General features: G+C 43.1%; 1 protein-coding gene across 4 annotated transcripts in view; it reads right to left on the bottom strand.

The window, feature by feature from the left end:
- Positions 1–16,784, bottom strand: part of slc2a12 (solute carrier family 2 member 12) — a 91,062-nt gene extending 74,278 nt beyond the window's left edge. Inside the window, exon 1 of one of the 4 annotated variants that reach the window (XM_080192740.1) lies at positions 16,694–16,784. In XM_080192740.1, the coding sequence (XP_080048866.1) occupies positions 16,694–16,699 (6 nt within the window). In that variant the 5' untranslated portion in view covers positions 16,700–16,784. Of the gene's footprint in view, positions 1–1,807; positions 2,031–9,548; positions 9,692–16,448; positions 16,490–16,693 lie in introns of those variants that run through there. The other 3 variants (XM_080192741.1, XM_080192738.1, XM_080192739.1) reach the window with 3 other exon arrangements.
- Between the last annotated feature and the right edge of the window lie 10,055 nt (positions 16,785–26,839).

Below are 26,839 nucleotides of genomic sequence, written 5' to 3'. Positions count from 1 at the left end.
TCAGTATGTGAGAATCAACACCCTGATATCTGGCAGAGCACAAGTGCTGTATATAGCCGTTGAGTTTAGGAATAAACTATCTTTGTTGGAAGTGCTTGACTTAAGGAGCCCACAATGTTCTACAATTCTTATGTTCTTTTTTGAAGTCATATTAGTAGGCAGTATATTTTTAGCTTGACCATTTCTAGACTATTCTCATTATATTTACTGGAGTAAGCTAACAAGATCAAGATACCATTTTGTACTAACACTGGACTAAAAGAAGGCATTTTTTATTCTGTAATTCATAACTTATATTAATCAAAGATTACAACATAATTAGTAACCAGCTAGGACAGTTTGTTGACTCAGTTGCCAATTTTAGCTAAGCTTTAATTTAAGAATTAATTATTAATCAGATAGATATATTACTGAGGCAGGGTTATATTCAGAGATATGGAGGGTGGTTTTAAAAGTATTAATTAGCTACTGAATAAAAAAGTAAATAATAAATGGCAATGAAGTGCATTCCCTGGGAAAAAAATAACAAGTTTAATACTTCTGTGGACTCTTGCAATGGAAAATGGTTGCCTACTTAAGCAGAGTTGACTGTGAATTGTTGGTATGTTAATCGATACAACTAAACTCTAATATAAACAGTAAGGAACAAAAGAAAACTGGGTTAAGACAGCTTATTGTAAGGTTCTGCTTGTGGGAAAGAACAGGTGATCAGGTAAGTTGGAAGCTCCATGTCCCTGATGCAGTTGAGAGGAGGACTGGGTAGTTTAAAGTTTAAACTTTATTAGCATCACAAGTAGGCTTACATTAACACTGCAATGAAGTTACTGTGAAAATCCCCCAGTTGCCACATTCTGGCACCTATTCGGGTACACTGAGGGAGAATTTAGCATGACCAATGCACCTAACCAGCAGGTCTACTGGACTGTGGGAGGAAACCGGAGCACCTGGAGTAAACCCACACAGACACGGGAAGAACCCACACAGACACGGCAGTCTCAGCACAGACAGTGACACAAGCTGGGTCCCCGGTGCTACGAGGCAGCAGTGCTAACCACTGTGCCACTGATGAATGGAGACTTGCACAACATCAGATGAAAGAGTTTCTCTGTATCCTGTAATGGGACAATGTGCTCAGGTGGCTAAACCCAATGAAAATAATTCAGTACTGGAATTGGCCAAAATTATAGCAGGTTCAAGTCAAGATGAGGTCATGGCAATTCAGGGGTTCAAAGTAGAGGTTCTGAGGGACATCTTTGCTCACGCAGCATATATTGAAAACCCCCAAGGCCAAAATCCAAAATAATTATTGCCAACAAAGGAAATTGAGGGAATTGATTCTCCAGCCTGATCAAATGTATGAAGCTATAAAAGGCTGTTTTAAAGTTGTCAAGTAATCCTTTTTCTTTCAAATAGACTTCAGGTAAAACTTTATTATCCAGAGTTCTGTTTTTTGCCTTAATTGGTTAAAGTCTTGTCCAAAACAACGTGAATCTATTTAAGTTTTGTTTTTTTTTGAGATGGCTAAAATCAATTAAATTACAGAGAACAAGATCAGATAACTTAGAGCTTATGCAAAAACTTTACAGAAGTGTGATATGCTTGCAACCCCCTAATCCCCTGGTACCATCCCCACCTGGAAGGTGTGTTATAAGATTGTGACGATACCTTTGTAATTTGCCATCCCTGCTTGCCTCATTATCCTTTGAAGCATCCGATTCAATCCTAGTGCCTTATTAACCTTGCGTACAGCCAGCCTTTCGAATAAACCCTGTTTAACAAATTTTAGCCCATCAAACATGTCACCTACCTTCTCTTTCATCACGACTTTGTCATTATTTTCTTCTTTAACTGTTAAGGACGGATGTTAATATTCATTCAATACCACAGCCATATCCTTTGCTTCGCTGTGGAAATTCCCTTCTGCTTCTCACTTATGTTATGAGACTGAGGTCACACCTTTCTTATGCTTCATCACTCTCTTGTCATCCAGAGAGCTCTGCTCTATTTTCCCTATTGTTACAGCCTGTGGGACTATACCTCAACTGTGCCTAAACCAAATCTTCACATTAAACTTTTGCTTGTCAATCTTTGATAGATCTGTTCTCATTCCATTGAATTTGACCTTTCACCAATTTAGCATTTTCATGATAAATTGCTCATTGTTCCTTTTCCACACTAACCTAAATCTTACAGTACTGTGATTCCTGTTCCCTGTAGATTCCCTACTGCCACTCTAATAGATCAAGGGTGACTTGATGTGGCTTGAATCAACAAAGACTTTATTGCCAAAAATAAGAGTAATATATATAACAAGGTCAGACTGAATTACAATGCAGCTGTTCCACTCGACTCACTAGTTTCAACTGCGAGTCATTCCTCAACCTATGGTTTCGTCCTTGGCCCGTAGTGTCCTTGACCCATGGTCTGTGTGCTCCTGCCAATTGTCTCAGCTTTCCATTGGGGTGATCTATAAGGTCCTCACCAATCACATGGCCTTGTGGAAACACCCTCACAACTCCCCCTCAAAGAGCCATACTACACCTCCCCGTATAAATCTGCAATATAGCTATAGAAGAATGAAGGGAGGTGATGGCCTAATGGTATTATTGCTAGAATATTAATCCAGAAACTCAGCTCATGGTCAAGGGACCAAGTTCAAATCCCCCCATTGCAGATGGTGAAATTTGAATTCAATAAAACATATCTGGAATCAAGAGTCTACCGCTGACCGTGAAACAATTGTCAATTGTCAGAAAAATACATCTGGTTCACTACTATCCTTTAGAGAGAGAAACCTGCCATTCTTACCTGGTCTGGCCTATTTTTGACTCCAGAGCCACAGCAATCTGGTTGACTCTCAACTGCCCTCTGAATAAGGGCAACTAGGGATGGACAATAAATGCTGGCCAGCCAGCACGTCCATGTCCCACAATGAATATATTAGTAAGGCACACAATCGGCTTTAGATAAAAAGGCACAGGATAAATCACTGGAAAACCCATCAAAGGTTTAATCAGTCTGGAGGCTTCTGGAGCACCTCATTTCAATGGTAGGTTTTTCTAAAGTTAAAGGGCCAGACTGAAAAGATGAAAAAGGCAGATTCATTAATCCAGGGTACAGTGGCTCCATGGCAACTTCTGGTTCCTCAGTCTTCACAACCACCGGTTGCTCCGGTCCCACATTCTCCACCAAAATTTCCAGTAACCAGATGTGGTATCCTCAAACTATCTGCAGGGGTTACCTGTGGATCCCCTGTGTCCATTACTGTTCTCTTTCTTAGGTGGGCCACATGTTTTCTGAACCTCCATGATGCAGGAGACCAGTCCTGTTCTCTCCACAATTTTGTCAGCCATCCATGCCAGGCCTGTTGCAAAATTTCTGCTTATGACTGCAACCTCCAAACAGTCAATGCTGGCACCCACCCCCACCGTCCCCCAAACATGACTGACATCAGACCCCTTCACCCCCAACCCCTACATGAAACACACCCACCTGTTTTATTTTTGACAGAGTGTCATAAGACCTGGAGAGAAAACCAAATATTTTCTCTGGAGAGAAACATGCCGTTTTCTCGCCGGAACAACACTTTGCCAAATTCTGCTAATTTTGTCCCCACTGTTTTTGCTTCCTGATGTTCCTTCTGAGAGGTTTGACTAGACTTTGTCCTCCCAGTCAAATTTGAGAATGTAATGCCCAACCGTGTTCTTAAACGGCATTCCATCAGTAACATGGCTACTGTAACCCCTCTGGCCATGTTTGGGCTGGTGTTATATGATAATAGAAAACTGGCTATCCATAAAGGAAGGGATCTGTTCCCCTGTTTTTTTATTGATATCTAAATGTTTTCCAGCATGCTCTGCCAGCCCATCTGATGCCAGGAGATGAGGTGCTGACTTCACATGGAGAATGGTATTGGACTTGAGAAATTTTTGGAACTCTTGCGCTGTGAATTATATGCCATTGACTGAAACCACCCTCTGGAATGTCATGGAAGCAAATATCTTAACCTGTCAATGGTGACCGTGGCTGTTATGGTCTTCATCATAGGAAGGAAATCTGTACCTTAGCAGAATAATTCAGGGACACAGTTCAAATGATTTTTCAGCAGCTCCACAATCTGGTCAAATGACCTTTATCTAAAGCATTTAGTGATGTCAATGTTCTCACTAAACTATAAGTCTGTGGGATACAGACTGTAAGCAAAATAACCTTTTACTTTTCTCCAACGGTTATTTTACCCACCATGAAGTAGTAACATCACCTTTGTGGGTCAAATGCCTCGATAGGTCTTGCTAAGTGAATATACCTTACTTCATCTTATTCTCAATGCTCAAGTCTCCTCCCCCTCTCGCTGGACACTGTGATCCCCAATGATTTTGAGGTTTTGCCTCGTCGCCAATGCAATAGATTGAGGGCGACTCAGTGGTGTCTGAATCAACAAATGTTATTGCTCTACCCTATTGCCCGACTCCAACTGTGTGTCCCATTTGAGATATGATCCACACCCTCCTACTGATTAGCTCAGCTTCCTGCGGGGGTGATCCATAGGGAATATGCCACTCACATGGCTGTCCAGATATACCTTCACATCTTAAAAGGCCACACAACTACAAACACCTGATCAATTTGATCCAGTTCATTAACCAGAATTAGATCCAGCAATACCTTCTTCATTGCACCAACTGGAAAAATACTGACCAAGAAATTTTCCTAAGCAAGGAAATTCTTCCCCCTCTCTTCCATTGCACTATTCCAGAGTATTTTGGTGTAATTGAAGTTCCCCATTTTCATTACTTTACAGATTTAGTACAGATCTGTAGATTCCTTGCACATTTGTTCCTCTACATCTTTATAATTAGTGGACTATGGAATATAGTTGGCAATATTCATTCAAGAGATGTGGATGTCACTAGCAAGGCCAGCATTTGCTGCCCATCCCAAATTGCCCTTCACTTGAGTGACAACTTGAGAGTCAACCACAAGGATCTAGAGTCACATTTCGGCAGATACCCATTTCTAAAGGGCATGAGTGAACCAGAGGATTTTATAAAACTATCAACATGGTCATCATGAGACTTATTTCCAGATTTTTACTGAATTCAAATTTCATCATCTGCTTTAGTGGGATTTGAACACAAATCCCCAGAGTAGTACTTTGGGTCTCTGGATTAATAATCCAGTGAAATCCTCACAATGCTATCACCTTTATTGCTTTTCAATACTAACCAAATAGAACCACTCTTTGAGCCTCCCACGACATCTCTGTCCAGCACTCTAGTACTTTCCTTAATCATTACATTCACCTTTCTTTTTTATTTGGTGCCCAGTCCTTTTATGAACCAGGTTTCTGTTATTGCCACAACATTGAATTTCATGTGAATATTTGCACTGCAACTCACTGATTGCATCACCTCCAAAACCCTAAAAGCGCAAGATGACACAGTGATTAGCACTGCTGCTTCACAGCGCGAGCGACCTGGGTTCGATTCCAGCTTGTGTCACTGTCTGTGCAGAGTCTGCACATTCTCCCCATGTCTGTGTGGGTTTCCTCCGGATGCTCTGGTTTCCTCCCACAGTCTGAAAGGCGTGCTGGTTAGGTGCATTGGCCATGCTAAGTTTTCCCTCAGAGTACCCAAACAGGTGTCAGGGTGTGGCGACTAGGGGATTTTCACAGTAAATTCATTGTTGTGTTAATGTAAACCTATTTGTGACAATAAATATATAAACTTAAAAACTTAAACAATAACAAGACTTGGGTTTGATTCCCAGCTTGGGTCACTGTCTGAGTGGAATTTGCACATTCTCCCTCTGTCTGCGTGGGTTTCCTCCAGGTACCCCGGTTTCCTCCCACAATCTGAAAATTATGCTGGTGAGTTGCATTGGCCATGCTAAATTCTCCCTCAGTGTACCTGAACAGGAGCCAGAGTGTAGCAACTAGGGCATTTTTATGGTAACTTCATTGCAGTCAGCCTAGTTGTGACTAATAAATAAATTTTACTTTTTACATGTGCAGGCTAACACCCACACAACCCCCCTGCTCCCCCCGCCGCTGCTCCCCCTGATCCCCCACTCAATAATTCAGATGACACTGAGATTTCACAGTAAACATGCATTAAACTATTACACCCTGCAGCTTGTTTATCCTTCCGTTAGCTACAGCCTGGTGCCCATCCACCTGTCAAATTAACTTAAACTCCCCCAGTTATAAGACAATGAAACAAGAGAGGTTCGGATCTCAATGTTTTGGCATTGGGTCTTACTCTTCACAGCCCCACAGCCCAAGAATATGTGCTCCTGAATTGCCTGAATAAAGTCCTTTCTCATATATGCTGCCTCCTGTCTGCCCCACACTGGCCTCTCGTCAGCAGTTCTGCATTGCTGAAATGATGAAACAGTGTATTTCTCTGTTGAGAATTCTGATAAACAGCTTGGCACTTCACATTTCGCTTTAATTATTGACCACGGATATCCGCCTGAAACTCCATGCCTGATTGCCCATTCCGATGCAGTGCAACCAGTCAACCAAAACTTTATGCACTTTGTCTTAACTAGGTTTGGTACAATGATTGTATTCGATTGTAGCAATCCAAACAAACAGCAGAGAAGTTACATGGCTCTATACATGCAGCTTTGTTCTGTATGCAGAGCCTTAACAGAAATTATTCTTTCTATTGAACACTGGAGGCTTGGGAGACAATTTTTGCCCAATATCTTTGATGCTAAAGAACCAAAGAGGTGACAAAGATGAAAAGCTGGTTTAGCTGAAGTGCCAGTTTAGTCCATATTTAGCACAAGTCATCATTTTGGTAAAGGAGTTACACTAGGAAAAGTTGGCCAGAGGCTTGTTTAATAGCTGATTGGCACTTAAAATCCCTGCTCACATTCTTTCTGAAGGCTGGCTTTGGTGGCCTCAACTAATCCAACCCCTTCTCTCAGAACAGCAATCAACTGTTAGGCATTGATATCAATTTCTAGAGTTACTTAAGGGGATGCACATTACTGAAAGGGATAATGGCAATTTCCTGTTCATTGCTATTGAGCAGTGAAGAGGACCCATGTAACACAGCACAATACTTTCTGGGACATTTTGGGTTAGGTTCTCTGAGCTCGCCCGCAGCTGGAATTCTCTGATCCCACTGCAGTGAGCAGAGATTTGGCTAAGCACTAAATTATCCATTCTCGTTGGCAGTGGCGGGTCGCAACCAATGGGAGAATTCTAGCTCATTTTAACGCTTTGCCAACACTTGAGCAACTTTTATTAAACAAATTTTCTGAGGATGTCATCTACAAAATGCTGTGCCGCTGCACGTTAAAGGTATAGGATTGGAATTTTCCAGCCCTGACTGCCAGCAGGATCTTCCAGTCCTGGCAATATGAACAGAGATTTCTGAGGTGTGAGAACATAAGAACATAAGAACTAGGAGCAGGAGTAGGCCATTTGGCCCCTCGAGCCTGTTCTGCCATTCAATAAGATCATGATCTGCCTGAGGCGAGTCTGTGGCTGATCTGAAGCGGGTCTAAGGCACAGCTGAGGCAGGTCTGAGGTGGGTGTGAGGCTTTAAAGTCAGGCGACCCTGACCTATACAGGAAAAGCAGATATGATCAACAGAGATCCGTCAAAGATGACAAAAGACATTATCAGACTAAGTTAGAGCCTTAGGCTAGCCAATCAGACCCCTGCCAATCTCTGCAACACATATCAGGCCAGAAGATGAAGTCATGTAAAATCACCAGCAACAATACTCTTCTCCCTAATGAGTTCAGTACATTATAAGCCCATTTTGAACAAGAAGTCAATGAGTGCAAGCCCTCCATCCCGGAAGCCTTGGACAAACCTATATCCAAGATCGCCATCGCAGGCATCAGGGCAGCCATGAGAAGTCAATTCATGGAAAGCAACTGGTTGGGTTGGGGGACCCGGATGAGCACTCAGATCCTGCATGGACCAGCTGGCAGGGGTATTCGCAGATATCTTTAACCTCTTGTTACACCAGTCCGAGATCCCTATCTGCTTCAAGAAGATGACCATCATCGCTATACCAAAGGAAAACCAGGCTGTGTGCCTTAATGATTATCAGCCGGTGGCTCTGAGATCCATCATTACGAAATGCTTCAAAAGGTTAGTCATGGCACGAATCAATTCTAGCCTTCCAGACTACCTGGATCGACTATACTATTGCTGCAATGGGTCCACAGCAGATGCCATCCTCCTGGCCCTACACTCAACCCTGAAACACCTTTGTAAGATTGCTATTTATTGAAAACAGCTCCGCCTTCAACACCATTATTGCTACAAAACTCACCTCCAAACTCCATGGCCTGGGCCTCAGCACTTCCCTCTGCAGCTGGATCTTAGACTTCCTAACCCACAGACCACAATTAGTAAGGATAGGCCACAACACCTCCTCCACAATCATCCTCAACACTAGTGCTCTGCAAGGCTATGTTCTCAGCCCCTTACTATGCTTCTTACATACCTATGATTCTGTGGCCAAATTCCTCTCTAACGTGATTTTCAAGTTTGCTGATGACACAACCATAGTCAAACAATAATGAGACAGACCATAGGGAAGAGATAGAGAATCTGTTGGACTGGTGTGATGACAATAATCTCTCTCTCAATGTCAACAAAATAAAGGAGATTGTCATCAAATTCAGGAAGTGTAAAGGAGAACATGCCCCTACCTACATCAACAGGGCCGAAGTAGAAAGGGTCGAGAGCTTCAAACAACCAAGATTGTGTCCTGGTCCGCCATGCCGACACTACAGTTAAGAAAGCCCACCAATGCCTCTACTTTCTCTGAAGACCAAGGAAATTTGGCATGTCAGCTACAACTCTCACCAACATTTACAGATGCACCATAGAAAGCATTCTTTCTGGTTGTATTGCAGCTTGCTTTGGCTCCTGCTCTGCTCAAGACCACAAGGAGCTACAAAAGGTTGTGAATGTAGCCCAATCCATCACGCAAACCAGTCTCCCATCCATTGACTCTATCTACACTTCCCGATGTCTCAGTAAAGTAGCCGGCATAATTAAGGACCCACGGACCCCAGACATTCTCTCTTCCACCTTCTTCCGTCAGGAAAAAGATACAAAAGTCTGAGGACACGTACCAATCAACTGAAGAACAGCTTCTTCTCTGTTGCCATCAGACTTTTGAATGGACCTACCTTATGTTAAGCTGATCTTTCTCTGCACCCTAACTATGACTGTAACATTATATTCTTTCTTTCTTTCTCTATGTAGGGTATGTCTTGTCTGCCTAGCGCACAAGAAACAATACTTTTCACTGTATACTAATACATGTGACAATAATAAATGAAATCAAATCAAAGATTTCAATGACTCACCAGCCCCTCCGCAGAGAAATCTGCTGCACAGGAGGTAGGGGGACTGGAAAAGTCCTGCCAGTAGTCACCTAGAAAAAGTGTCACCAGCATCTTAAAGGGTTCTTTGAAGGGACTTAGAGGAGAACGTGAGGCCATGGCAGAGCATAACAAGAAACTGTAGGGGAGAAGAATGGGAGGGCGAGGTGGTGTCTACTTACCATCCATGTAGGGCATTCCTTCTCCACCAGAAACTCCTGTGCCACGACAGAGAAACTATGCACTGGTCCTGTTAGTCCATGAGCCATTCTGAAACATGCTGTCGTATGCCAGATAATGGACAGCGCACTTTCAGTGGGGTGAGAAGCCCAAATCAATTGCCACACAAAAATTAGACCTGCTTACTACATGAATGCTCAACCTTCAGGTGTCTATTTATCTCAGGCAAATTCAAATTGGCATAGTCAATAGTTAGGAACAAGATAGCGTGTTAGGCCTGGGCTTTCAAACAGGTGTATTCTCTTGACACCATTTCCGCTTAGTGCTTTTTTTTAACCCTGCAGCCAAGAAAACTCTCCATATATTTAATTGGGAGAAATCCTCATGGAACGAGCTGGAAACACTACTCTGGAATACATTGCTGGCTCCCTATTGTAGTCATGATGTGGAGATGCCGGCGTTGGACTGGGGTAAACACAGTAAGAAGTCTGAAAACACCAGGTTTAAGTCCAACCAATTTATTTGATAGTAAACTCACAAGCTTTCGGGGTTTGTCCCTTCGTCAGGTGAATGGAGAGTTCTGGCGTCAGACAGAGTATATAACAGCACAGTTTACAGATTGCTGATTAGAATGCCAGTCTTTACAACTAACCAGCTATTCAAGTCTTCCGAAGCATGGTACATTGGGGAGACTATGCAGACGCTACGACAACGGATGAATGAACATCGCTCGACAACCACCAGGCAAGACTGTTTCCTTCCTGTTGGCGAACACTTCAGCAGTCACGGGCATTCAGCCTCTGACCTTCAGGTAAGCATTCTCCAAGGCGGCCTTCACGACACACGACAGCGCAGAGTCACTGAGCAGAGACTGATAGCCAAGTTCCGCACACATGAGGACGGTCTCAACAGGGATCTTGGGTTCATGTCGCACTACCTGTAACCCCCATGACTTGCCTGGGTTTGCAAAACCTCACTTACTGTACTGTCTGGAGACAATACACATCTCTTTAACCTGTGATCAGTGCTCCTTCCACACACATTGTCAGCCTCTTTAAGACTTGAATAGCAGGTCAGTTGTAAAGACTCGCATACTAATCAGTAATCTGTAAACTGTCTGTGCTGTTATATGCTCTGTCTGAGGCCAGAACTCTTTTTTTCACCGGAACCAACACTCTGCCACAATTGGTAAGATTTCACCCAATACGCCTACAAGACATCCATTATCCACTTTGCTCATTACACCTTCAAAGAATTCCAGCTGGTTACCCTTACCCTCCATAAAACCATGCTAACTGATGGATTGTGTTTTGACTTTCCAAATGTTCCGTTACTACTTGCTTGATAATAGATCCCAACAGTTTCCAACAGCAGAAGTTCAACAAACTGGTTTCTGGTTTCCTACCTTCTGCTTTTCTCCCTGTTTGAACAGGGATGTTATATCCGCCTTTTTCCAATCCACTGGAGCTTTTCCATAATCCGGAAAGTTTTGGAATATTATAACCAATGCTTGCACCATCTCTGCTGTCACTTCCTTTAAAGCACTAGGATGTTGGCCATCAGGCCCTGGTGATTTGTCTGCCTTACATCCCAATAGCTTGCTCAGTACATTTTCTCCAGTGATTGTGATTGTTTTAAGCTGCTCCTTTCCAAACTCTGCATTACCTATTACTATCGGGATGGTTATAATGTCTTCCACCATGAATACTGAGGCAAAATATTGATTTAGTGTCTCTGCCATTTCTGTGTTCCCCGTTATTAACTCTCCTGTCTTGTCTTCTCAGAGACCAATGTTGACTTTAGCTACTATCTTCCTTTTTATATCGTATAGAATCTTTTGCTATCCATTTTTATATATTTGCACTAGATTTTGTTCATAATTTACCTTTGTTCTTTTTATTACTTTTCTTCGTAACCTTTTCTTGGTCTTCAGAAGTTTCTAAATCCTCCAGCCTGCCACTGAGCTTTGTAATATGGTATGCCTTAGTTTTTGCTTTTATAGAATAGAATCACTACTGTACAGGTGGAGGCCATTTGGCCCATCGAGCTTGCATCGACAACAATCCCACCCAGATCCCAAGCCCGTACCCTACTAATCCCTCTTGCCACTAAGAAGGAATTTATCGTGGCCAATCAGCAGCAAGGTCATACAAACTGACAATCAATGACATATTTTGCATTTGAGGGGGTTGCTTGCCAAGCCACTGAAAAACTCCTCTGCTTGTCTTCAAATACTGTTAGGGAATCTTCTGTCTAAGCCCCCAAAATAACAATGGAGTAGATAGAAAGATCCCTACAATGCAGAAGGAGGCCATTTAGTCCATTAAGTCTGCACTGACTACCTGACAGAGCATCCAACTCCCGCTCTATCCCTGTAACCCCATGTGTTTGTCCCACTAATTCCCCTAATCTACACATCTTGGGACATTAAGGGTAATTTAGAATCATAGAATGCCTACTGTACAGAAGGAGGCCATTTGGCCCTTCAAGCCTGTACCAACTATGGATGATATTGGAGTAATGTAGGTTAAATGGGCTTTAGATTGGTTTCACAGGGCGGTGCAACATCGAGGGTCAAAGGGCCTGTAACTGTACTGTAATGTTCTATTTCCTATGTTCTATGATGACAATCCCACCCAGGCCCTATTCCCGTAACCCCACACATTTACTTTGCTAATCCTCCTGACACTAAGGGTCAGTTCAGCATGGCTAATCAACCTAACTCGCAGATCTTTTGACTGTGGAAGGAAACCAGAGCACCCGAAGGAAAGCCATGCAGACACGGGGAGAAAGATATGGAGATAGCGGGCAGGACTTTCCAGCTACACTCGCCTCGAAACAGGAAAATCCTATCCGGGGTCAACGGACCTTTGCATGGTCCCCCCTCCCCCAGTTCCCACCCGCACCACCTGCCATGATTCCTATAGCGGACAGAATGGGAAAACTCCCCCCTGTCTGTTTTTCCTGGTGATGGTTGTAGAAATACAGGCGAGGATACAGGAAGAACATTCCTGCTCTTCTTTCAAATTGTGCTCTATTGTTGTCTACATCTAGTTGCTTCCGCAGCAATGGGTTGAAGCAGAAGCAGATACAGATCTGTGTGATATTATAGAGGTAGTCTTGATGGGCAGCCTTGGTCATATAGGAAGCTTTAGCCAACTACATCCCATTGGGAGTATCGCAGCTGAGTTTAACCTCAATAGAATTTATTATTATGCAGTCATACTTTCCAGTCAAGGTCACTGTAAAGTGATAAGGATTGGAAACCCTTGGATTGATTACTTTCCTTTTCCTTACCTGGAAACAATAATTCTTCTGAATTTGTGCAACCATAGGAGCAATAGCAGATACTATCCCAAGTCTGAACATTTTCTTGTAAGTGCAAATCAATTATCTCATTATAATCAATTACCAAATATTTAGAACTCAATGTTAACTCTCAAACTAGTGCTAGGAGATTAAATCAGTCACAATACACCAAGTGCACTTAATGGTACACTGTAATCAAGAAAAACACAACGTCAAGCACATTCTTGAATCACAAACCTGACCTTGGAAACTTTATCTTTCCTGAGAAACTGCTACTGGCCAGAACATTTACTACATATTGACAGATCAGGGCAAACCACTGAAACCTATCATTGAAAATCAATACCTGAGAAGGAGGAAATACACGCAGAAGGGAAGCGAGAATGAAGGTTTGCACAATGTCAATAGGAATCTTAATGGCGTGAAGTATGCAGATAATGAAAGGTCCTAACCCCAGGTCCCAAAGCAGAGGCGGCCTTAAGATATAAATGCTGGAATCTTCTGTCCAGTGGCAGGCAGGAAGAGTGGAGTGATTTCTGTAGGATGGCCTTATTATTAATCATGCAACCATGACGAGCTCGATGAAATTCATGGCAAGGTGAATATCAATTTTCCTGCCCTGCAATCACCTAATATTTAAATAGTACCAAGGCATCTTTCACCATGGTCCTCTGCTCCTGCTTCCATCTCAACTAACTCTATCCTTTGGTTGTGCCTCTCATGCCCAGCCTTGGCACCGCTCTGTGCTGGAAGTACCTAATATGTGGCTGAGTTGGTTTAAAAGGAAGATCATAGATCATAGATCATAGATCCCTACAATGCAGAAAGAGACCCTTCAGCCCATTGAGTCTGCACCGAACACAATCCCACCCAGGCCCTACTGCCATATTACACTGACTAATCCCTCTAACCTACGCACCCCTGGACATTAAGGGGCAATTTCTTAGCATATCCAATCAACCTAACCCACATATCTTTGGATTGTGGGAGGAAACCCACACAGACACAAGGAGAATGTACAAACTCCACACAGACAGTGACTCAAGCCGGGAATTGAACCCTAGACCCTAGAGCTGTGAAGCAGCAGTAGCTAACCACTGCGCTACCACGCCGCTGTAGATGGAAGCTGTGTACTGACCTCAAAGTCATGGATGAAGTAAAGCTCACCAGGTGCCTGTCACCTACATACAATCGTTAAACAGAACATTCTTGATGGTTTCAATTATAAGGAGAGGCTGAAAATCCTGGGACTGTTTTCCCTGGAGCATAGGAAACTTAGAGAGTGAACTATAAAATAATGAGGGCCATAGTTCAGCTAGATAGTCAATATCTTTTCCCAAAGGTAGGGGTGTCTAAAACTGGAGGGCATAGGTTTAAGGTGAGGGAGGATACTAAAGGGTCCAGAAGGATAACTTTTTCACACAGAGGGTGGCGAATGTCTGGAACAAGGTGCCAGAGGTAGTAGTAGAGGAAGGTACAATTTTGTCTTTTAAAAAGCATTTAGACAGTTACATTGTAAGATATGGGGATAGGGGCCAAACTGGGACTAGCTTAATGGTAAAAACTGGGTGGCATGGACAAGTTGGGCTGAAGGGCCTGTTTCCATGCTGTAAACCTCTGTTACTCTATGACTCTATAATTATCCATTGGTGGGGAATTAGATTTGGAAGGGGGATCCTGAATTCAATAAGTGGCCTATTCATGATGATTCATCAGATTTGAATAAATTCAAATTTGAGTTCCCAACATTGCTCATTGGGAAAGTCAACCTATCTTTAACTCACCTCGGAGGAACAAAATTCCAAACTATTTTTCCATAATCAGGAAACTGATTTTTTTGACTCATGCCAAATTTTTTGGCCAATAACGCCTACATCCTGTAAGTTAATTTAAAAAAGAACAGAAAACTCTAGCCAATAACCGTTTTGATTATTAACGTGATGACAGGTTTCATTGACATGTGGCATTAACTCTGCAATAACCTGCTCAGCAATGCTCAGTTTGGGCTTTGCAAGGGCCACTCAGTTGCTGACCTCATTGCTGTCTTGCTCCAAACATGGACAGGGGAGGCAATGGCCTAGCGGTAATATTGCTAGACTATTAATCCAGAAACTCAGTTAATGTTCTGGGGACCCGGGTTCAAATCCAGCCATGGTAGCTGGTAGAATTTGAATTCCATAAAAAATATCTGGAATTAAGAATCTACTGATGACCATGAAAACATTGTCGATTGTGAGGAAAAATCCATCTAGTTCATTAATCTCCTTTAGGGAAGTAAATTTGCTGTCCTTACCTGGTCTGACCTACATGTGATTCCAGAATCACAGCAATGTGGTTGACTCTCAGCTGCCCTTGGACAACTAGGGATGGGTAGCCAGTGGCACCTGTGTCCCACAAATGAATTTTTAAAAATAGCTAAATTCCGGAAATGAGATGAAAATGACTGTCCTTAAATCTAAGGCTGTATTTGACAACATGGTATTGGGACCCTGATGAAATTCACTTGGGAATTGAGGGAAAGCTCTCCACTGTTTGGGACATACTTGGTACAAAGGCTGTGGTTCTTAGCGATCAATCATCTCAGCACCAGGTTTCCTCTGCAGGAATTTCTCAGGGCAATGCGACTTAGACCCAATCACCTTCTCATCAATGGCCTTCCCTCCAACACAAGATTAGAAATGAGGATGTTCACTGATGGTTGCATAATACTCAGTCCCATTTGATACGTCTCAGATACTGAAACAGTCCTTGTTCACATGCAACAAGGTCTGATCAATATTCAGTTGATGCTGATAATTAACATTCACGACTCACAACATACAATTCCCAGGCAATGACCATCTCTAGCAAGATTACGTTTAATCTTTTTTCTATGACATTCAACAACATTATCATCGCTGAACCCCCAGTCATCAACATCTGAGGATTATCTTTGACCAGGAACTGAACTGGACCAGTCCTATAAGAACATGTCAGAGGCTGGGAATTCTGTGGTGAATAACTCACCTCCTAACTCCCCAAAGCCTGATCACTATTTGCAAGGCAAATCACCATTTGTAAGGAGTTTAATGGAACTCACCTCAGCTGCCTGGATGCGTGCAGCTCCAACAATACTCAAGGGCGGGACTTTATGACTTCGTTCGGCCTGAGACCAGAAAATTCCACCTGAGGTCAACAGGCCTTCCCATTGTCCGCCCCTTGCCTGCTCCAATCCCCATGGAGGGTGTGGCGATAAAATTCTGGCAAAGAAGTTTGAAACACTGTGGAAATATCTACACCAAGCACACTGCAGTGGTTCACAAGTGCTATTAGGGAAGAGGCACAGATGCCAGCCTTGCCAGGAATATCCACATCTCAGAACTGTTTCAAAAAATTAAAAAATATTTCCTTAAGTGTTACTGCTGTCAGTCCACTGAATGAGCCAGTCAAATAATAAAACCTACTGAGAGAGCAAATTAGCCCGAGACATATTGTTTCCAATTAAATGTTATTACATAGGTAAGACTGGATTTGAAATACAATTCTACATCATTTAACTGGGTTGTCACCCTCAACTACTGCGACTATCGTATCATGTCTTGTGCTTTACTCACATATTTTTCTGACTCCGTTCACCATCTAGCTGCCTCTTGCCTCATCCATTTTACTGGTCTCACAACTGCTTAGTACAAATCTTGTATCAGGAACTTGTCTCAGCTGAGACCAAAGTGCTTTTATAACACGTTGTTTATTCATACAGGCATAGGGCTTGCCTCACCCTGTACATGATTCTTGCTTAGCAACCTCCTCCTACTCTTTTGGTTCAGACACCTCAGTCAGAATTTTAAACATAGCATACCTTCATGGTGAGATTCTTTCAGTCCATACACTCACTTTCCACACTTACACTCTCTTCGACTCCAACAAACACCTGCTAAGCTTTAGCAAACTTTTATACTGCAAATCAGGGTGTGGCTATATTTCATTAACAATTACCTCAAATAAAGAAAAATCCTACTGCTGGCACCACCAAGAACCAGCTGATGTTCAAAGTCAAAGCTATTAAGTGCACTTAATTCTCCAATGTAAACATCAGAGATGCCAGCTCCACTTCAGAATAAGCAATTGATTCTGGCAATTCATTATTTTTTTAAGAATGAATATATAGTTTCTGCAAAGGTTGCTCAAAGCAGGCAGGAAATTGATCTACTTATTATAAAACTATCCATAGCATTGTGCCAAAGTACAGAGAATTCAAGAATGGAGACGGGGTTGGGGGATGGGGGGGCGGTGGTGTGTGATGCTGGTGGAGGTTGACATTTAATCATAGAATTCCAACAGTGCAGAAGGAGGCCACTCAGCCCATCACATCTGCACCAACAACAATTCCACTCATGCCCAATATAATCCAGTAACCCCATGGTGGTTAGCATTGCTGCCTCACACGCCAGGGACCTAGATACGATTCCCAGCTTGGGTCACTGTTTGAGCGGAGTCTGCATGTTCTCACTGCGTCTGCTCCGGTTTCCTCCCACAGTCCAAAAGACGTCCTGGTTAGGTGCATTGGCCCATGCTTAATTCTCCCTTAGTGTACCCAAACAGGCGCTGGAGTGCGGTGACTAGGGGGTTTTCACAGTAACTTCATTGCAGTGTTAATGTAAGCATACTTACAACACTAATAAACATTTACTCTGCTAGTCCCTCTGACAGTAAGGGGAAATTTAAAACGGCCAATCAACCTATTGTGCACGCCTTTGGATTATCAGAGGAAACTGAAGCACCTGGAGGAGGAAACCCACACAGACAGGGAGAGGATGTGCAAACTCCACACAGACAGGGACCCGAGGCCGGAATTGAACCTGGATCCCTGGCAGTGTTAACCACTGTGCCACCACGCTGCCAATGGAAGTCAATGGACTGGAAGACCCAAAAAATAGTGGATATGAATTCTGGTGCTTGTGCTATCAAGAAAAGACTGAAGATAAGAAAGGCTTGTTTTGATGTTAATGTCAGAACCTCAGATCATTTCCAAGCGATTTGCAGCTAAGTAAGTGCTTTTAAAATGGACCTGGCCATCGACATATCCGTGACCATGACCCTAGAGATGTCACCGACTTACCAGCCTTCCACCCATCCACAACGGAATGTGGTCTGGACATCCTCCAATCTCCGAAATCAAACTGTAGCCCGACAGTAACTTGGAATGACTGACAGCGTAGACCATTCTATCGACCTAGGAACCACATGCAAGGCAACAAATCCTCCATCCACACACTGACTAGTGAGAAGAACCTCATTGAATGCACCTACCCTTAATGCCGCATACTACCGTCACCGTCTCCCAGGCTTGAAAAGAAGCAGTCACTCCAGGACGTGTGGAAAATGTGCTGGCCTGCAGGTGAGAGTCAAACAATGCAGCCCCAAGGATCCCCTCCCTGGTCTGTTCCGAGCAAATGTCCAATCTCTGGAAAACAAGCGAGACAAGCTTAAAGCCAGATTCACTTACCATAGAGAACTGAGGGACTGCTGTGTGCACTGTTTCACAAAGACATGGTTCACTCCTGCTTCACCGGATTGTGCCCTACAGCCAGCGGGCTTCTCAATCCACTGAATGGACCACATGGTAGCGTCAGGCAAGGCTAGGGGAGGTGGAGTCTGCTTCTTAATCAACCGCTTGTGATGCTTAGACATAGCTACACTGGTGAGATTTTGCTCCCCAGACCTAGAATACCTGTATCTAAAATGCCACCCCTCCTACCTTCTGCAGGAGTTCACCTCTGCTATCCTGACAGCAGTCTACATCCCACCCCATATGGACATGAAGACCGCGCTGGGCGAAATATACTCCACCACAAATAGCCTTGAGATGAAACATCCCGAGGTCTTGCTCCTCGTGGCTGGGGACTTCAATCAGGCCAAGCTCAAGAACGTTCTACCAAGAGATAACCAACATGTCCCCTGCTCCACTAGTGGCCCAAACATCCTAGACCACTACTACACAAATATCAAAAATGTCTACCGCGCTGTTGCCCACCCACACTTTGGAAAATCAGGCCACAAGGCTATGCTCCTGCTCCCAGCTTACAGGCAAAAACTGAAACAGGAGAATCCATCAAAGAAAGTTGTGCAACATTGGTCTGAGGAATTGGATAATCTCCTGTGGGGCTGCTTGGAGTCAGTGGACTGGTCGGTATTTAAAACTCTGTGACCAGCCTGAACAAGTACGCCACAACAGCTACTGACTTCATAGTAAGTGTGTAGAAGACTGTGTGCCAAAGAAACAAATCCGCATGTTTCCTAGCTGGAATCCATGGATCAATAAGGATAGCCACAGCCTGCTGAAGTCCAGGTCTGAGGTGTGCAAGTTAGGTGACCCTGACCTGTACAATAAAGCCAGATATAATCTACAGAGATCCATCAAAGATGCCAAAAGACAGGACCGGACCCAGCTAGAGGCCCACGCGAGCAACACGGACTCCCACCTACTATGACAAGGTCTGCAAGGCAAAACAGGCACAAGAGGAAGGCACATAAAATCACCAGCAGCAATGCACACTTCCTCGATGGGCTCAGCGCATTCTATGCCTGCTTTGTGCAAGAGGTCAGCGAGAGCACGTCCTCTATCCTGGAAGCCTCGAATGAAACTGTATCCAAGGTCACCATTGCAGATGTCAGAATGCTGTTTTCTCAAAAGTCAACTCTAGGAAAGCAAGTGGCTCAGATGAGGTACCCAGATGAGCACTCAGATTCTGCGCAGATCAGCTGGCGGGGGTATTTGTAGACATCTTCAACCTCGCTTTACACCAATCTGATGTTCCTATCCGCTTCAAGAAGCCAACCATCACCCTGATACCAAAAAAAGGCCAGCAGTGTGCCTAATGGCTATTGGCCAGTGGCTCTGATTTCCATCATTACAAAGTGCTGCAGAAGGTTAATCATGGCACGGATCAATTCTGGCTTACCAGACTGCATGGATCCACTACAGTTCAACTATCACCGCAATGGGTCCACAGCGGATACCATCTTTCTGGTCTTACACTCAACACTGGAACACCTAGATAACAAGGACACCTATGTCAGCCTCTTATTCATAGGCTACAGCTCAGCCTTCAACCTATTATTCCTACAAAACTCACCTTTAAACTCTATGGCCTGGGGCTCAGCTCCTCCCTCTGTGATTGAATCCTGGACTTCCTAACCCAAAGACTGCAGTCAGTAAGAACAGGTAACAACACCTCCTCCATAATTATCCTCAACACCGGTGCACCGCAAGGCTGTGTCCTCAGCCGCTTACTAACGTCCTTATACACCTATGACTGTGTAGTCAAATTCCCCGCTAACTCGATTTTCAGGTATGCTGATGAAACCACTGTTGTGGGTCAGATCTCAAACAATGATAAGAGTACAGGAAAGAGATGGAGAAACTGGTGAATTGGTGTGATGACAATAAAAATCTCTCCCTCAATGTCAACAAACTGAAGGAGATAATCATCGACTTCAGGAAACGTAGTGGAGGGCATGTGCTGTGTCCATCAATGGGGATGAAGTAGAAATGGTTGAGAACTTCAAGTTTTTAGGTAGCCAGGCCACCAACAGCTTGTCCTGGCCCCTCCATGCCAACACTATAGTTAAGAAAGCCTACCAACACCTCTACTTTCTCAGGAGATAAGGAAACTTGGCATGTCCGCTATAACTCTCACCAACTTCTACAGATGCATCATAGAAAGCATTCTTTCTGGTTGTATCACAGCTTGGTAGGGCTCCTGCTCTATCCAAGACCACAAGAAACTACAGAGGGTTCTGAAAAATCCATCATGCAAACCAGCCTCCCAACCATTGACACTGTCTGTACTTCCTGCTGCCTCGGAAAAGCAACCAGAATAATCAAGGATTCCACATATCCCAGACATACTCTCTTCCACCTTCTTTCATTCGGAAAAAGATACAAAAGTCTGAGGTCATGTACCAATAGACTGAAGAACAGATTCTTCCCTACTGCCATCAGACTTTTGAATGGACCTACCTCGCATTCAGTTGATCTTTCTCTACACTCTAGCTATGACTGTAACACTGCATTCAGCACTCCCTCATTTCCTTCTCTATGAATGGTATGTTTTGTCTGGAAAACGCGCAAGAAACTATAATTTTCACTGAATACTAATGCATGTGGCAATAATAAATCAAATCAAATCAGATCAAACTGTGCTCACTGTAAGAAAGCTGATTACCAATTTGAATGCAGCAACAGTCTCAGCAGCAGCAGAGAAAATGATTCCACTGGCAGTTGAAACTAGAACTAGGGGGTGTGGCCTCAAAATAAGGAAGAGCAGATGTAGACCTGCACTGAGGAGGAACTTCTTCACTCAAAGGGTTGTGAATCTGTGGAATTCCCTGCCCAGTAAAGCAGTTGAAGCTACCTCATTGAATGATCTTAAGGCAAGGATAGATAGATTTTTGAACAGTAAAGGAATTAAGAGTTATGGTGAGTGGGTGGGTAAGTGGAGCTGAGTCCGTGTAAAGATCAGCCATGATCTTATTGAATGTCAGAGCAGGTTCAAGGGACTGGGTGGTCTACTGCTGCTCCTAGTTCTTACGTTCTTATGATCAGTTACCTAGGGGATAAACATGTCTAATTCCCATTACAGTAGGGAAAGAAGGTTTAACTTACTGTAGTCATCATTCCAAAAAACAAAGTATGTGTGAATGGAACTAGCAGAAATGCAAATGTTGGCTGAAACATTCATAGGAAGCAAGAGCAAATGAGAAAGACGTTTATAGATAGAAGAAAGTCAGTATTTCCCTATGCCAAGTAGATGGCCAAAGTTAGCGTTTGACAAAATATTTTTTGTCAACTTGTCAATGCATGAATCATAAGTCAAGAGTCAGTGATCACAGAGCTGTAAAGCTGCCCAAGTGACTTGTATGATTTCTGCTTTAAAAGGCACTCAGCCAGCTATAGAGCTAGCTTTGTGATTGTTAACCATACACTGCCATACTACAACAAAGCACACATTTCAACTGGAACTTACAACTGGATTTTTTGTCACAAAATCTTGAAAAGATTCCATCTGCATACTTTTCACCACAGCCAACACATGTTTCTGTTCCTTCATTTACATAGATCACAGGGTGCGTTACTACACTTCCAATTCTCTTTGTATAGTACAAGACTGCTTACGGCTGAAGCAAGCCAACGCTGTGAGAATGTTCTAGAAATTTCAAGTCACTGAATCCACTCAAGGATTGCCGCAGGGGCCTCTTGCACTAACTGTCTACTATTTGTGAATGTCACCATCTATCTTCGTCATCCTTGGGTGTGGTCACCTCCCTGACACTTCTGTCTATGACGCTCTCCACTATATGCATGCTCCTAAGTGCATCCACCTGACACTCCAGTTGATCTAAGCAAACTATTAGGAGCCTCATTTGCATGCAAATGTAGTCTTCTTAGTTGTGCAGTTATCCTACAAGGAAAGGTTGGGATTGTGTCCAATTGGATTTCGAAGATTGAGACCGATTGTATTGAAAACTATAAGATTCTGAGGGTACTTGACAGGGTGCTGATAGGGTGTTTCTCCTTCTGGGAAAACTGAGGGTCACTGTTTAAAAATAAAGTGTCTCCCATTTAAGGCGGAAATGAAGAATTTATTTCTCTCAGAGGATTGTGGATCTTTGGAATTCTCTTCCTCAGAGAGCAATGGGGTAAATGATTATTTTTAAGATGTGGAGATGCCGGCATTGGACTGGGGTAAGCACAGTAAGAAGTCTCACAACACCAGGGTAAAGTCCAACAGGTTCATTTGGAATCATGAGCTTTCGGAGCGCTGCTCCTTCATCAGGTGAGTGGCTTCATCAGGTGAGTGGCTCACTCCCCGATGAAGGAGCAGCACTCCGAAAGCACGTGATTCCAAATAAACCTGTTGGACTTTAACCTGATTATATTTAAGTCAGAGGTAGACAAATTCTTGACTAACAAGGGGGTCAAATTTATTGAGGGTAGGCAGAATGTGGGGTTGAGTGCACAATCAGAACAGCCATGATCTTATTGAATGACAGAACTGGCCTGAGGGGCTGAATTGTCTACTTCTAATTCATATGGTCTAACTTCTCTCTCCCAAAGGAAAGGAGAGCTCACATTTCTAATGGTGATATCTAAATTACCCCAGCTAATCATACAACCTAAGATTTGAGTAAATTTATCTTGTAAGTTCAATATTTTGCATTTTCACTATCAAACCACATGATATTTAAATGCACGCTTTGTTAATGGATCTCAGCAGTTACTTCTGAAATGCAGTAACGTTCCAATTGATCAACTAATCCAATAAAAACAAGGAAACAAGGAACATTATGCCATGCCACTTCTGAGGAGAAGAAATATATTTACAGAATTAGATAGTTTGGAAGGAGGATGTTCTCTTCGGAAAAACTAATCTTGCACCCCTCTGCTCTTTGTCCACATCCCTACAAATTTTGATTTTTGAAACATGTAAACATCAATTCCCTTTTGTACGTTACTGTTGAATCTGCTTCCATCACCTCCTCAGGGCATCCAGATCATAACAACAAACTGCGTCAAAGAAAAATTCTCCTCTCCTCTGCTCAGTCCTTCTCCAAATCACCTTAAACCCCTATCCCCTGCTTATCAAAATGCTGGAAAATCTTAGCAGGTCTGAAAGTATCTGTGGGGAAAGCATGGAGCCAACATTCCGAGTCTAGGTGATCCTTCATCAGAGCTGATTCCAATATCTGTAGTATTTTGCTTTTATCCCCTGCTTATCAACCCTCCTGATAGTGGAAACAGCTTTTGCCAATCCACTCTATCAAAGTCTGACGTAATTTGGTCACCTGTTGTAGCCTTTGCCAAAGTTAAGGTTTGCTTAGGCATGTGTTAGAAAAAAAAAGCATTGGTGTTCACTTCCAGTGGAATTGAATTCAAACGCAGATAGTTGACCTTAAACAACATTGGACTGCAGTGTTTTCTCTTTTAATCCACAGGTGCTTCGGTCCGCCTTGCTGTCCAACGAGGGGCATACATGCGATGGGTCGTATGAGGGCTGCTTTTGGATATTCGAGAATAGCCTAGTACTTCACGTCGTTAGTGTACGCTTAAACTGGGCCAGATGCTGCGCAACACGACAGCTCAGTGACTATCACTGTTTGCTGTGCAGATACATGGATTTGAGCCAGTGTCTGCGGAAGTTTGCGCATTCTCCCCGTGCTTGCGTGGGTTTTCTCTGTGTGCTCCGGGTTCTTCCCACACCCCAAAGATGTGCTATTAGGCTGATTGGTGTAATAAATTGTCCCTAAATTAGTCTTCCCTCAATGTGGAATGCCATAAGCATAGACAAGGGTCATGGGTGGAGGGGGGACTCATAATGTTAAAATGGCGGTGCGGACTCATTGGGCCGAAGGACCTGTTTCCCGTGCTGTGTTGTTCTTTGTTCTTTGTATTTCAAGAAGGCAACTCACCACCACCTTCTCAAGGGGCAACTCGGGATGGGTAGTAACTGCTGGCCTACCTCTTGACATGCAGGTCCCTTGAGTGAGTAAAAAAACTTACATATAACCCTTGGTTAGATCCAATGATCCTCCTACTGCCTGCCAGGCAACTGCCTTGAGTAAGAACCACCCCTGTGTTTCAGGTATGTGATGTTTGATTGATGGCCCCAATTTTCAGGGTAATAGCAATGTAATAACTGTCTCACTGTACTGCTTCAAAGCAATGTTACACTGAGCCAGGGATAGCCAATGCTGATGTCTTCAATGGTATCAACAGAACACCACGTGGGCAGTCGCTCTCAACGCTGTGCACTCTCAGGAATCAACACAGTCTGCATAACACTGCTTTGAAGAATTGCTAGCAAAAGATTTTCATTTCCCATAATACATAAAAGATACAAGTTTCTGTTAGAAAAATAATCGTAGTCTTCATTTATTTTTGTAACCGAAATACTGTGTCCAAAGAAGCATATGTGTCATAGCTGTGACATAAGCACAACACAGAGCAAACAATGTGCATGCTGATGTCAGAAATATAGGTCCCCTCGGACCTAAGCTTTCATAAAAAAAATCAGGAAATTTGAGACTATTCAAATCTGAGAGAAAATCATCAACTGAAAATATCTATGGGAGCTTAATAATGGAAAGCGGTAAAAGGTAATGCTTTTTTTAAAGTACTATCCAAGTTGCAGTTGACTGCTAAATTGAAGGACAAACATTTCACCTAACATGCAGGCATGTAGCTAATAAGCAAGATAAGTTCACTTAGTTTGTCAATGTGAAGACTAAAGGGCCAGGTACCGCCAGCCTCCTCAATGGATCTGCAGCACCAAAAAGTTGACTTTTGTTACAAATGGAATTCAACTTAGAGAAGGTGGACTAAAGCAAATATTGATTTTATGAGGTTCGGGTTAAGACACTTGTTCAGAATAAATTAACAACTAATCTGCATCTAGTCACATGGTGGCACAGTGGTTAGCACTGCTGCCTCACAGCACCAGGGACTCCGGTTCAATTCCTGGCTTGGGTCACTGTCTGTTCTCTCTGTGTCTGCATGGGTTTCCTCCTATAGTCCGAAAGACGTGTTGGTTAGTTGCATTGGCCATGCTAAATTCCTCCTCAGTGTACCTGAACAGGTGCCAGAGTGTGGCGACTAGGGGATTTTCACAGTAACTTCATTGCAGTGTTAATGTAAGGATACTTGTGACACTAATAAATAAACTCTAAACTAGTCCATCGTGTACTTGACATGGAAGTGCACGTTGTTAGTAGGGGAGGTGGGGTGGGTAAAAGAAGGGGATTGTCCCATTGACAATTTAATAACAATTTTCAGGTACTTGTATCTTGTAATTACACATTTGTTATTCAAACTTCTGGTATTCAAGAAAGAGAGAGTCTTTTATCTCACCTGTGTTAATTTGAGTTTGCACAAGAGAATGAACAGTTGTTGACATAATGGGGCTGCCCAGAATTTTTAATCATTTCATTATACATAGATTCCACCAGATGGTGCTAATGAACCTTGGAGACCTTTGTAGCCATCCCTAAATTTATAAATATATCCATCTTCCAATCTACACAAAATTCAAACTGAGGTCCAGATGGGATGAAAGCAAATCTATTATTGATTATTATACTTAGAGCTTTCATTTTTCTCCCCCAAGTTTTCAATTCACTATGTCAGTGAAAAAGAAGTAAAAATGACAGCTGGACAGTGCCAGGGATCGGGCACAACTGAAGCAGCAAATCTGGAAAGTGAGGGTTTTGGGGCAGGGGTGTATTTTTCTGAGTTACTTATTTAGTTCAGGTTCTCAAAGCTCCACAAGCTGCACAAGTTCACAAATATTTTAAATCCCTGAAGCTGATACTTCTGCATTTACCAATTCATTACCAAGAGAGACCTGTTTGAAACACAGAAACATAGAAACTAGAAGCAGGAGTGGACCATTCGGCCTTTCAAGCCTGCTCCACCATTTACTTTGATCATGGTTGATCATCAAATTCAATATCCTGATTCCCCCTTCCCCATATCCCTTCATCGCTTTCACCCCAAGAGCTATATTTAATTTCCCCTTGAAATTAGTCAATATTTTGGCCTCAACTACATTCTGTGGTAGTGAATTCCACACGTTCACCACCCTCTGGGTGAAGAAATTTCTCCTCACCTCAGTTCTAAAAGGTCAATCCCTTGTCCTCAAACTAAGACCCCTAGTTCCAGGTTCCCCCACCATTAGGAATATTCTTTCTGAATCTACCCTGTCTAACCTCTTAGGATTTTCTAAGTTTCTATGAAATCCCCCTCACTTTTCCAAACTCCAGTGAACATAATCCTAACTGACTTTGTCTCTTCTCATATGACAGACCAGACATCTCAGGAATCAGCTTGGTAAACCTTGCTGTAATCCCTCGATAGCAAGGACATCCTCCCTCAGATAAGGACACCAAAATTGCACACTATACTCCAGGCATGAGCTTACTAACATCCTATACAATTGCAGCAAGA

Source organism: Carcharhinus amblyrhynchos, chromosome 7 (genome assembly GCF_965287045.1).
Source record: "Carcharhinus amblyrhynchos chromosome 7, sCarAmb.v2.hapA, whole genome shotgun sequence".
In the NCBI taxonomy this organism is placed as follows: domain Eukaryota; kingdom Metazoa; phylum Chordata; class Chondrichthyes; order Carcharhiniformes; family Carcharhinidae; genus Carcharhinus; species Carcharhinus amblyrhynchos.
The sequence above is the reverse complement of the archived record's forward strand: the minus strand, read 5'-3'. Positions and strand labels throughout refer to the sequence as shown.